Genomic DNA, 13,507 nt, shown 5'->3' on the forward strand with positions numbered 1-13,507 from the left:
GCCTATGGAATGGAAATGGTTCAGCGCAAATCCAACCTCGGACTTAGCCCCTGTGGCCCAATAAAATGGGGTTTGGTATGTCCTGTCAAGATTGGGTGAGTTCTGCTTTTTGGGAAACAAGACCAAAGGAAAGAAAGGCACAGAGGTTGGTGTAAGTAAATGCAAACATTATTTCACCCTTGAAGGGGACTGGAGAACTAACCACACCCAGAATCCCACTTTCTGCCAAGATTATCATGATTTTCATGCTTCCTGTAACTATTCTATTAAAATATTAATTTTATTTTGAAGTCGGACTACTGACTCCACCCAAAATTGCTTCCGACTCCCACTCCCTGATTCCAACTCCACAGCCCTGGATGAAGGGAAGTGGAACAGTCTGTGGTTAAGGTAAGAGAAGGACACTGTCGGGGGTCTGAAACTCCCATAAAAATCTTGTTTGAAGCCCGGCTTCCCCGTATGGATGCAGAGAAAGAGCAGAACTCTGCTTAAAGTTCTTTCCACTTCAAAGCATTTATACATCTCTTCCCTTAAAAGGATCTTTTGATGTGACTGAAGGTAGCCATTCTGACAAAAGGTCTTTCAACACTACAAGCACGTATAAGGTTTATTCCCTGTATGCGTTCTGTGATGCAAAGTAAGGTGGCCACTCTGACTGAAGCTCTTTCCACACTCCAAGCATTTATAAGGTTTGTCCCCTGTGTGAGTTCTTTGATGCGAAGAAAGGCCGCTACTGTCACTGAAGCTTTTTCCACACTCAAAGCATTTATAAGGTTTGTCCCCTGTGTGAGTTCTTTGATGCGAAGAAAGGCTGCTACTGACACTGAAGCTTTTTCCACACTCAAAGCATTTATAAGGTTTCTCTCCTGTATGAGTTCTGTGATGCAAATTAAGGTGGCTACCCCGACTGAAGCTCTTTCCGCACTGAAAGCATTGATAAGGTTTGTCTCCTGTGTGAGTTCTGTGATGCAAAGTAAGGGCACTACTCCGACTGAAGCTCTTTCCACATTCCAAGCATTTATGAGGTTTGTCCCCTGTATGAGTTCTTTTATGACTACTAAAGGCACTACTGTCACTGAAGCTCTTTCCACACTCCAAGCATTCATAAGGTTTGCTCCCTGTATGTGTTCTGTGATGCAAAGTAAGGTGGCCACTCTGACTGAAGCTCTTTCCACACTCCAAGCATAGATAAGGTTTGTTCCCTGTGTGAGTTCTTTGATGCACTGTAAGGGTGTATCTGTTACTGAAGCTTTTTCCACACTCCAAGCATTTATAAGTTTTGTCCCCTGTGTGAGTTCTGTGATGCGAAGTAAGGGCGCTACTCTGACTGAAGCTCTTTCCACACTCCAAACATTTATAAGGTTTGTCCCCTGTGTGAGTTCTGCGATGCGAAATAAGGTTGCTACTCTGACTGAAGCTCTTTCCACACTCCAAACATTTATAAGGTTTGTCCCCTGTGTGAGTTCTTTGATGAGAAGAAAGGTTGCTACTCTGACTGAAGCTCTTTCCACACTCCAAGCATTTATAAGGTTTCTCCCCTGTATGAGTTTTGTGATGCAAATTAAGGTGGCTATCCCGACTGAAGCTCTTTCCGCACTGAAAGCATTGATAAGGTTTGTCCCCTGTGTGACTTCTTTGATGGAAAGTAAGGGTGCTACTCTGACTAAAGCTCTTTCCACACTCCAAGCATTTATAAGGTTTGTCCCCTGTATGAGTTCTTTGATGAGAAGTAAGGGCGCTACGGTCACTGAAGCCCTTTCCACACTCCATGCATTTAAAAGGTTTTTCCCCTGTATGAGTTCTTTGATGAGAAGTAAGGGTGCTATGGTCAATGAAGCCCTTTCCACACTCCAAGCATTTAAAAGGTTTTTCCCCTGTGTGAGTTCTGTGATGCAAAGTAAGGGTGCTACTCTGACTGAAGCTCTTTCCACACTCCAAGCATTTATAAGGTTTGTCTCCTGTGTGAGTTCTTTGATGCGAAGTAAGGCTGTCACTCCGACTGAAGCTCTTTCCACATTCCAAGCATTTATAAGGTTTCTCTCCTGTGTGAGTTCTTTGATGCGAAGTACGGATGCTACTCCAACTGAAGCTCTTTCCACACTCCAAGCATTTATAAGGTTTCTCTCCTGTGTGAGTTCTTTGATGTGAAGTAAGGGTGCTACTCCAAGTGAAGCTCTTTCCATACTCCAAGCATTTATAAGGTTTCTCTCCTGTGTGAGTTCTTTGATGCGAAGTAAGGCTGTCACTCCGACTGAACCTCTTTCCACATTCCAAGCATTGATAAGGTTTGTCCCCTGTGTGAGTTCTTTGATGCGAAGTAAGGCTGTCACTCTGACTGAACCTCTTTCCACATTCCAAGCATTTATAAGGTTTGTCTCCTGTGTGAGTTTTTTGATGCGAAGTAAGGCTGTCACTCCGACTGAAGCTCTTTCCACACTCGAAGCACTTATAAGGTTTGTCTCCTGTGTAACATCTCTGATGCCTAGTAAGGGTGCTACTCCGACTGAAGTTCTTTCCACACTCCAAGCATATATGAGGTTTGTCCCTTGTGTGAGCCTGTCTCTCTTCTTGTCTCTTTACTCCATCTTGACTCCTCAGTTTCTGCTCCTGCATCTGCTCCTCAGCTTTTTCCAGTGATACTTCAGATGGTTTTCCCTCAGCCTTGGACCCCCAGATGTATCCTGATGGAATGAAACAGAAAGGAGATAAAATGCTGTGGAGAAATCCTGTGAATATATTATGATTTGTACTTCTGGGAGCTCTGTTGATATCAGAGTTTAACTGTCAAAGCTCGAGGCCTTGTACGGAGCTAGTTTAGTAGTAGGTGCTTGGTAACAGGTTTTCAAAAGAGACCAGAGAGAGACAACTGTAACAAAAATGTGCTCCCTTGTACCTCCATTTAAGGTGGACAGCCCAGTACTTATGCACAGCTGGAATTTACAAACATAGGATGTATCCTGTCTTACAGGAACATGGCCCTTTCCACTGCCTAGAGGGCAACTCGCATCCCCTCCCTCCCTCACAAAATGTTACCTGCAACACGACACTCTATTTGTTTAATCTATATGTAGAACATATTATATAGAAAGCTGGATTGGAAGAAGATGCAGGAAGTGTGAAAACTGGAGGGAGAAATATCAATAATTGAAGATATGCGGGGTTACCCTTGAAAATGGTCTGGAAGCTGCAACTGGTACAGAATATGGCAGCCCGCCTGATTAAAGGCAGCCGCCAGCGAGATCACATTACTCCAGTGTTAAAGGAGTTACACCGTTTACCAGTTATTTTCCAGGCCCAATTCACGGTGTTGGTTTTAACCTTTAAAACCCTGCATGGTTTCAGCCCAGTCTATTTGAAAGAGTGCCTCCATCATCATTAGAGATGCCGCTCAACAAGATCAACCTCAAAAGGCCTTCTCTCCATCCCACCAGTTAAAACAGGTAAAGTGGTGAAGACTAGGGAGAGGGCTTTTTCAATTGTGGCCCCCACATTGTGGAATTCCCTCCCAAATGATCTGCGTCATGCCCCCACTATGATGAGCTTCCGCCGGGCGTTGAAGACCTGGCTCTTCAGGCAGGCTTTTGGGGTGGGCTAGGTTTTACTATTACTGTTGAGATTTTAATGTTTTAATGTAATTACACGTTTTTATTTTGTATGTCGCCCAGAGTGGCTGGACAACCAGCCAGATGGGCAACTAATAAATCTAATAAATAAATAAATAAATGCAGACGATACCATACTCTTAGCAGAAACCAGTAATGATTTGAACTGAATGCTGATGAAAGTTAAAGAGGAAAGCACAAAAGCAGGACTACAGCTGAACATCAAGAACACTAAACTATTGACAACAGAAGAGATATGTAACTTTAAAGTTGGCAATGAGGACATTGAACTTGTCAAGGATTATCAATACCTCAGCACAGTCATTACCCAAATTGGAGACAACAGTCAAGAAATCAGAATAAGTCTTGGACTGGGAAGGGAAGCTATCAGAAAAGATCCTCATATGCAAAAATGGATCACCGAACACCAAAGTTAAGATCTTTCAGACCATGGTATTCCTGATCTCTATGTATGGATGTGAAAGTTGGACAGTGAAAAGAAAAATCAACTCATTTGGAATGTGGTGTTGGAGTAGAGCTTTGCGGGTACTATGGACTGTGAAAAAGACAAATAATTAGGTGTTTAGAACAAATTAAACCAGAACTGTCACTAGAAGCTAAAATGATGAAACTGAAGTTATCATACTTTGGACACACCATGAGAAGACATGATTCACTAGAAAAGACAATAATGCTGAGAAAAACAGGAGTAGAAAAAGCGGAAGGCCAACAAGAGATGGATTGTTGCCATAAAAGAAGCAACAGACTTGAACTTACAAGATCTGAACAGGGAGGTTTGGGATAGATGCTACTGGAGGTCACTGATTCTGAGGGTCGACATAAGTCATAGTCGACTTTAAGGCACATAACACACACACACCTATACTATGTGAATTCAGCTTTAATTGATCCGAGAGAGCCCAGTGCCCAGCAAACCTCTGTGGGAAGAAATATCCTTAAAAGGTGGCCTGTGATATGCAGCCTTTGTGCCTCATCCACCATCAGGAAAAAGTCTGCAGTGGACCAGCCAAACAGCTTTATACCTGAGAGGACCAATATCCTGGAGGTAAGGAGTGACTTAGGATCAGGTAGATACTTGGCTGGGAAGCGCAGGGTGTGCTGTCCCTAGGACCACAGAATCATAAGTACTAAATTGGCCTCCCAGAGTCCTCCTGTCTGGGAAAAGGGGGTGTAGGAAATGATGGCAGCTCTACAGGATAATCTGAAAAGCATAGTGGGTCAGATTTGTGAAGCAGGGGTGGCAGAAAGGGAGTAAGAACGCTGTGCTTAACCTCTCCTAATTCTAACAGAACAGATCACCATCTCCTGAATCTCCCACATGAGGGCTGGCAGAATGGCAGTACTGAATGAAGAGCCTCACTATTCAACTCTCACAGCTGAACCAAAGGACAGGGGCATTACTAGGGCGGTGCGCCAGGTGCGGGCCGCACTGGGTGACACCACGAGATGGGGTGACACCACGAGCCAGCGCCCCCCCCCCGCCCTAGGCACCGCCACTGGGAAGCGGCAGGCGCAGCCAAGGAGGAGAGAGAGAGATCAGGAGCGAGCACGGGGACTGCCCTCTTCCCTCAGCGCCCGCCCTGCCGCCTCACAGGCTGGCTCCTTCGCACTCCCGCATTCTAGATCTGCTCTCAAGTTGAGTGACGAATGTGAGAGCGAGCGGATCCTCCGGTGGAGGAAAAGGTCAATGGAACTCTAATGGTTAATGGGCCAAAGGGGTAGGGTGGTCCTTAGACTCCGGAACACTTCCGGTTCCCAAACGAGAGCAGCAATGTGGAAGGGTGCCGGTCCAAAGAAACGCAAGGAGGGGGGATGAAAGAGGTACACGGCAATGAAACCAGTTCCAGCCTCCGAATGAGGACCGGAAGGCTGCATGTCTTCCACCCCTTTTCTGAGTCTGTGGTCGTTGCACCTCCCTGTTCCGGCCTGGTCAGTTTCCTTCGCAAAGAAGGAAGGGAAAGCGGGATGGAGGAGGGGGGAATAAACTCCCAGGCTCCACCCCTTTGAAGAACCTGAGGGCTTCTCCATGCAATCAACTCCAATCCAATGTCATGCAAAACAGAGCCCAAACTCCATTGCTTCCATTGCCTGGTTTTCTTGCAACCTCCAGATTTTTTGGGGGGGGGGCTGTCCTGGTGCAGAGTAAGCCGCCTTGCATGGGGCAGGAGGAAACAGCGGCTGCACTTTGGGATGCCCAAGAGGGTTGGACTTGATGGTCTTATAGGCCCCTTCCAACTGTACTATTCTATGATTCTATGCCTGCCAACTTGGATGGCTTTCAAAGCGGGTTGCACACGTTTCTAGAGGCTCAATGGCTGCTGACCACGATGGCTGTGTTGCTCCCTCCGCTGTCGGAGGCAGGAAATGTCTCTGAATACCAGTTGCTGGGAATGTCATTTGGGGGTGAGTGTTGCTGTTGCCCTCGAGGCCTGCTTTCACGCTTCCCAGTGGGGCCTCTGGTTGGCCACTGAGGGCACGATGCTGGGCTCTTGGCCTGACCCAGCAGCCAGGCTCCTCTGATGTTATGAGAGGGGTTGGTCTAGGGCTGGCAACAGACTTTTGGGGGGCTGTGAGCCCAGGGCCAGTAATGGGCCCCACGAACACCTGCCTCCAACAAGGCCAAGGTCCGCCCTTTCTCTGCCCCCGCTTTGACATCGAGGCTGCTCACCCCCTTCCACCCCCTGGATACACTTCAGCAGTGGACAGGTGGTGGCTCTTTTGAAGGGGGGCTCACCATTTGGGGAACGAAACGAAGCTCATTAGAAGAGCATCTCCTTGGATGCAGAAGGGCCAGGTTCGATCACCGACATTTCTGGGAAAGAGCCCCTGCCTGGAATCTTGGAGAGCTGCTGCCAGTCAGGGCAGACAATACTGAACTAGATGAACCAATGATCCTCAGTCTAAAGCAGCTTCCTGCGTTTCAAGGTTTTTGTTGTTATGTGCCTTCAAGTCGATTATGACTTATGGCAACCCTTTGAATAAGCAACCTCCAGTAACATCTGTTGTGAACCGCCCTGTTCAGACCTTGTAAGTTCAGGTCTGCGGCTTCCTTTATGGAATCAAGCCGTCTCTTGCTTGTTCTTCCTCTTTTTTTACTCCCTGCTGTTTTTCCCAGCATTATTGTCTTTTCTAGTGAATCATGTCTTCTCATGATGTGTCCAAAGTATGACAGCCTCAGTTTCATCATTTTAGCTTCTAGTGATAGTTCTGGTTTAATATGTTCTAACACCCAATTATTTGTCTTTTTCGCAGGTCAGTGTCCTCATTGTCAACTTTAAAGTAGGGAAGGGCTAAGCTGGCATTGAGGGAGGGGGATTTGCTGCTCCCCCCACCTTGCAATCCTGTGCATGTTTACTCAGAAGTAAATCCCACCCTGTTGAATGGGGCTTACCCACTAGGACTGGCGTCAGCATTGCACCTGCACCCTTTGCCCACTCACTTCTCCCTGCCTCCCATCACATCTGTGGCTCCCACTGGCCCTCAGAATTATCCCCAGGCCAGCAGAACAGTGAGTGCTTTTCTACCCTATATCTCAGTGGTAGGCTGAGCATGTTCTTTGCGTGCAGAAGGTCCTGGGTTCAATCTTTTGCATGTCCTTGTGAAAGGGAAAAAATGTTCTAGGCTGTTTTTGTGATGATCCCACAGCTGGCTCTGTGTGTGTGTGTGCTATTACATTCAGTGATATACGGGAATTACAATTTACGAGTAACATTAGTACAAAAAACATTACTAGGTTCTAGGTTGCTTGTGTGACGATCCCACAGCTGGCTCTGTGTGTGTGTGTGTGTGTGTGTGTGTGTGTGTGTGTGTGTGTGTGTGTGTGTGCTATTACATTCAGTGATATACGGGAATTACAATTTACGAGTAACATTGGTACAAAAAACATTACTAAGGATTCTGTCTGGTCTGGTACGCGAGGACGTCCATGGGGGTGACACCATGAGTTACCGCACCGGGTGACACCAACCCTAGTGACGCCACCGCCAAAGGACAAATGAGACACAACTGTCATCTCCTTAGCTCTGTTCCGACTATGGGGCGCCTCCATCTCCAAGCTGAAGGCCACGAATTTCATCCGCAGATGTTCCAAGGGATGCTTCGATCCGGCCCCCCACAGCCAGCCCAGCCCAGGGGAGAGGCGGACGGGACGGGGCAGAGCTGCAGCCTCCGATCGGGAGGGTCTGTGGGGCGCTTCAGGGGGGGTGTCTCCCCCTCTCCCACCCTCCCCTCCGCCCCCATTGCCTACCTTTGGCTCCAGGCTCCCCCCACGCAGCTCGGCTCGCCAGCATCGCTGCGCGCACGAAGAGAGCTCGGAGCTTCCAGCCTGCAGTTCTCGCAGGCAGGCGGGGCAGGAAAGGGACGTTTGCGCTCCTTCCTTCGGCTCTGTCGTCGTTTGTTAACCCTTCAAGAGCAAAGCGGCTGAAACTCCACTGCTGCTTCACAGGTGGCAATGCCTTCCTTCTGGGACTCTCGTGTTACCTGTGAGCACCGACAGAGCACTCCTAAGACCTGCGAACAGCCTGCAAGCAAATCAGGAGGAATGCTCCCTTGTGGCCGCATCACCCACCCATAAAGAAATCCGAGCAAAAGCTACACCAGGATGTTCCAGGTTACCATGTTACCATTTCAAGAGGATTAAACTATCCCCCAGCTGAGATACAAAAGAATACAGAACTCATTTATAGCTCATGCAACTGGAGTTCTTTGCATGGATTCCTGTTGGCGCTGAAGGAGAGCAGGACTCCCATGCCTTTCACAGCTGAGTGGCAGGCAGATGTTAAACAGAGTGCGCCTTTTCTAATCCAGAACTAACATGGTGGGGAAAGGTTCACCTGTTCGATATTGTATGTGTAAGGCATCTTGTTACTTGTGTGTGACCCCCGATTGATCTTTGGGCTCCCCCCCTCCATCTGCAAAAGAGGGTGCACATTTGCTCATGACGTGAAGGGCATGTACCTTTGTGTCATTGTCTGTGAGTTCAGCAGAGGGTGCGATCCACATACCGTGGACCGGGCCCAGAAAATCCTCTTGGCAGTTTGGCACCCCTGGTTACCCCAGGGAAAGATGTAGGAGTGGTGGGAGTCCAGGCCTTGAGGGAGGAATCCCAAGCGAGTGAGGAGTGGAGGAGGCCAGCGCCAGACCAGAATGAGAAGACCTGCAAGGCTGAGTCACAGGAAGCAGAGAAAAGCTGTGTCAGAAGGGGCTTGAAGATTGGAGGAGGTGCTCAGGAGAAGCAGAACCTGATCTCTATTTCCTCATCCCCAACATAAGAGAAAAGATGAACCACTCTCATTCTGCCTGATGCAAGGCAAAGGAGGAGCTGCGGCTGAGAATTCTCACATGTAGCCCGTGCATGCAGTAATTCTAAAAAGTTCTACACTCAGGAAAAAGACACCAAATGCACAGTTATAAGATGGGGGATACCTGGCTCAGCAATATGACATGTGAGAAGGATCCTGGAATTGTCGTTGATCACAAGCTGAATATGAGCCAACAGTGTGATGTGGCTGCCAAAAAGGCAAATGCTATATTAGGCTGCATTAACAGAAGTATAGTCCTCTTCTCCCAGGCATTTTACCTTGAGATTTTAAATCGCCTTTTAAAAATATGTTTTTAAATGTGTATATTTGTTTTTAATGTTTTTAATTGTTGTAAACTGCCCAGAGAGCTTCGGCTATGGGGTGGTATACAAATGCAACAAATAAATAAATAAATAAAATTGCGTGAAGTACTAGTTCCCCTCTATTCAGCACTGGTTAGGCCTCATCTTGAATACTGCGTCCAGTTCTGGTCTCCGCACTTCAAGAAGGATGCAGACAAACTGGAACGGGTTCAGAGGAGGGCAACAAGGATGATCAGGGGACTGGAAACAAAGCCCTATGAGGAGAGACTGAAAGAACTGGGCATGTTTAGCCTGGAGAAGAGAAGACTGAGGGGAGATACGATAGCACTCTTCAAGTTCATGAAAGGTTGTCACATAGAGGAGGGCAGGGATCTCTTCTCGATCGTCCCAGAGTGCAGGACACGGAATAATGGGCTCAAGTTGCAGGAAGCCAGATTTCGACTGGACATCAGGAAAAACTTCCTAACTGTTAGAGCCATATGACAATGGAACCAATGACCTAGGGAGGAGGTGGGCTCTCCGACACTGGAGGCCTTCAAGAGGCAGCTGGACAAGGTGTCTCCTCTCTCTCGGACAGTCAAAGAAGAGAGGAAGGAAAGGGGGGAAGGAGGAGAGGCAGATCAGCAGTCTTAGGAGGAAGGATGTCAGTCAGAGCATGACAGGTAAAGGTAATCCAGCCTATCCATCTGGAGGAGCCTCACTCTATCTCCCTTCTGGAACATCAACAAAAGAACAAAACAGGAGTTGGTCTTGCGCCACTTCCAACGTTTCATAGCTATAACATCAGTATCTTATCTGTATGCAACCTGTATTTATCTATTTAACAAAATCTATATACTGCTTACTTGACAGAAAGCCTCTAAGTGTTTCACAAAGAACAATTTAAAATACGCATTAAAAAAAAGAGAAATTAAAAGAGAAATCTAACAGGTAAAGGAAACAGGGTTTAGGCTCACCTAAGCTGTTCCCTCAAAACCTTTCTTAAAAATGTGCATGGCATTTTTATTTTTAATGTGCAAAAGGGTCACCAGCCAGAAAGGGGCTTCCCTCTCCCCTCGCTCTCCCTGCGAAGCAGCCAAGCAGCTTCAGCCACTTTGCTCTTTAAGGGTTAACCAGTGAGGACAGACCCAAAGGAAAGAGCCCAAACGAGGGACTTCCCTTTCCTGCCCCGCCTCTCTTCAAGAAATGCGGGTGGAAGCGTGGAGCACCTCTTAGTGCGCAGCGATGTTGGAGAGCGGAGTTGCACTGGGGGCCCCTCAAAACAAAGGTATGCAATGGGGTGCAGAGGAGAGGGTGGGAGAGGGCGAGGACCCCCTTAAGCCCCCCTCCCTGCAGACCCTCCAGATCGGAGGCTGCAGCTCTGCCCCATCCCGTCTGCCTCTCCCCTCAGCTGGGCTGGCTGTGTTGGAGCTGGATCGAAGCATCCCCCGGGAACATCATGACACTGGATTTTGTTCCTAATTCCCAGTTCCAGTTTTGCTCGAAAGTTCAAAACACTAAAAAGAAGAAAAGTTGACAGCTACAGCAACTTCAAGCCAAAGTTAATATGTCTCTGAACCCCAAAATATATGTTGGGGTACCCTGTATGATATATCACTGCGATCGGGGGACTCCCCCGTCAACTATAACAATACATTTATGTGATCAAAATCATCAGGCTTCTGATATGATTATAAATTCATAATGATATCATAAAACCAAAAAAAATAAGTAACTGATGGTGCCCACTTGAAAATCTGCTCTGGGCCAGGACAAATCATGCACCCCAGGAAAGGGGAGGGTGTCCTCTAGGAGATGCCAGTGCATCCCATCCACCCCAGAGGTTCTGCCGGCCACAGGGCACGGATGAGGGCATCTTCGCAAAACCAAAATAGACAAAAACAGAAAGGGCAAAATAAGTAACTGGGAGTGCCCACCCAAAATCTCCCCTGGGCCAGGACAAATCATACACCCCAGGAAAGGGGAGGGTGTCCTCTCTAACATAACAGTGTGTATAAAAAAGAAGTAACTGGGGGTCTACAAGAAAAACCTTTCGAGGCAGGAGGCAGTGGCATCTCTCAGAGAACAATATCCACTTCTCTGCAGTGAATGATTTTTCATAGCCCACAGCAGATTTTGCGTGGTCACCGCAAATTACGTATTTTCCCCTATTTTCATAATTTTAGCTGGGAAAGACTGGCATATAGAATACACCCTCCGTTTTCCTGGGGCATATGATTTGTCCTGGCCCAGAGAAGAGTTTGGGGTGGGCATCCCAATTACTAATTCTTTATGCTTTTATGACATCATTATGCATTTATGATATGCATTCCGGAGCCCCCAGCAGAGAGAGGCTTCTTCATGGGTGGGGCTGGGGAGTTATCAGGTTTGCTCTGGAGCCCCGAGCCCTGTGCGGTCTGTCAGCGCCTGACTCTGGGCAGGGGACCCTTCCCTTGAGGCGCTCTTACGGTGGGCTGAACGAATCGTCCTTGGCCCAGCAGTGGCGGCCACCCCTGCTTTTCTCCTCTTTTTCTCGGGAGGTCGCTCTGGGTCCCGCAGCAGAGGGAGGTGCCAAGAAATGGGTGCAGAGATGAGTGGAGCTCTTCAGGGCAGGGGAACTTTTGCTGCTGTATGTTCCTCCCTCCGATCCCAGCTACGTTGCTCCCCCTTCCCCCCAGTAGCCTCCAAGACCAGCATCTCCTTTCCACTCCACCCACCACCCAGTCATTTCCTCCCTCCCTTCCCAGAGGGATCAGCCTTTCCAGCACTTGTCTGCCTTTGCAGAGGTCTGATGGCAGCTGCAGGGATTGCAGGAGGCATCAACTGAGACGCTGCTTAGAAAGATGGGAGCAATGGAGGATTCAGCTGCTTGGGGAAAAATCCCACCACACTGGATTCATTGGAAAAAACCAAGCCTGGTTTTCTGGCCACTGTTCCGTCCCCAAGCGGTGGCCTCCACATTCATTCTGCCCCACAAAGCTGGCTCTAACATTGACACAGTTGTGACTGGAGCAGCAGGAACTGGGCAGCCCTGGGTTCGATTGTGCACATCTTGTATGGCCTGCCTCTGTTCTTCTGAGCGAAGCTGGATAGGAGCAGTGGGGCAGTGTGTGGGGGGGGAACAGAAGCAGAGGTGGAGGGGGCCATATCAGGAGCCTGTGCCTTCAATCTCCTGAGTAAGGCCTCTGCCAAAACTTCAGTGGGCTGCTTATGGAACTGATCCATATTTTCTCCCAGATTTCTAAGCGTGGACCAAAGCTGATTACGGAGGGGATCCCCAAAACTCACCAGTTCATTCCCCTGTCGGGTCTGAGTAGGGTCATTACTTTGGTGGGAGGGAGACAAGTTGCCGTGATTGCTGCTGCAGTTATTGAACCCAAGTCTCCTGTCTCTCCCCCCCCACTGATGTGAAATTACCCCGATTGGAACCAGGGGACAAGAGAGGGTGGCAAGTTCCTCTCCCCTGGGGTCCCCAATTTGCATTGGGTACAACAGATGAATGAGGCCCTTGATTGGTCTGTGTGACACTTTGAATTGGCTCGAGCTGAACCTTCTTCTGTGTAGTGGCGGCTTTCCCCCCTCCAACCTGTCGAAGGAGCTCAGAGACTTGCGAAATAGCCACACTCAACTCCTGCCAAGTAACACCTTCGAGATCCATCCTCCCTATTGCTAACTTCGTTTGAGCATTTAACCCCATGTGCACGGCTTCCAGAAAGTCTCTGTTATACTCACACTGGCCATCTTCCTGACGTCTCACATGGCCTGATAAACATGCAAGGAATTTCTTCCAATTTGCACAATATCTTGCCACCTGCATTCGATCTCGAGCATCAGCAGTAGAATACATTTCATCTCCCTAGTTAACCAAGTCCAAACTGTGTCCTTATTCAAAGAACCCAAAATATCAGCCACTGCCTTTGCCTTGGGAGGGGACCAACATACAATCTCTTGGACAATTTTATAACGAGCTGGCCCCAACCCAGTGGTTTCCACCACATTTTTCATTATAATGAGTGTCTTAACGAAAAAGCCCACCTGATTTTTCTCCTACCATATTCATTTGTTCAAGGCCAAAATTATCAGTCGTTTCTCCATCCTTCATTCAAATCTACCAGTTCCTTCAAACTCCTTCACTCTTTGGCATAAACCTCTTTCCTTAACAAAGGCCTCCTCTGCCTGCGCCAACTTACTCCTTGACTCCTTTCAAAGATCTGACAAATCCTGACATGCATTATAAAATCCCCAAGCTGCTGCAGCATTTTCCTTTCATTTGGAAGGCTTG

The 13,507-nt window shown here is 48.0% G+C and overlaps 1 protein-coding gene across 1 annotated transcript; it reads right to left on the reverse strand.

Moving 5' to 3' along the window:
* Positions 1 to 299: 299 nt before the first annotated feature.
* Positions 300 to 7,912, reverse strand: LOC133379110 (zinc finger protein 91-like). Its single transcript, XM_061613718.1, has 2 exons — positions 7,870 to 7,912; positions 300 to 2,681 (listed from the first exon to the last, which is right to left on the reverse strand). Exons 1-2 carry the CDS (start codon positions 7,910 to 7,912, stop codon positions 589 to 591), a joined length of 2,136 nt encoding a protein of 711 aa, XP_061469702.1. The 3' UTR covers positions 300 to 588.
* Positions 7,913 to 13,507: the final 5,595 nt, after the last annotated feature.

Source organism: Rhineura floridana, chromosome 3, assembly GCF_030035675.1.
Source record: "Rhineura floridana isolate rRhiFlo1 chromosome 3, rRhiFlo1.hap2, whole genome shotgun sequence".
NCBI classification, from domain to species: domain Eukaryota; kingdom Metazoa; phylum Chordata; class Lepidosauria; order Squamata; family Rhineuridae; genus Rhineura; species Rhineura floridana.

Coding starts and splice junctions, on each gene's coding strand:
- LOC133379110 (XM_061613718.1), bottom strand. CDS start 7,912: ATGCTGGCGAGCCGAGCTGCGTGGGGGGAGCCTGGAGCCAAAG. Junction 2,682..7,869: donor GGGGGAGCCTGGAGCCAAAG/GTAGGCAATGGG, acceptor TCATTCCATCAG/GATACATCTGGGGGTCCAAG.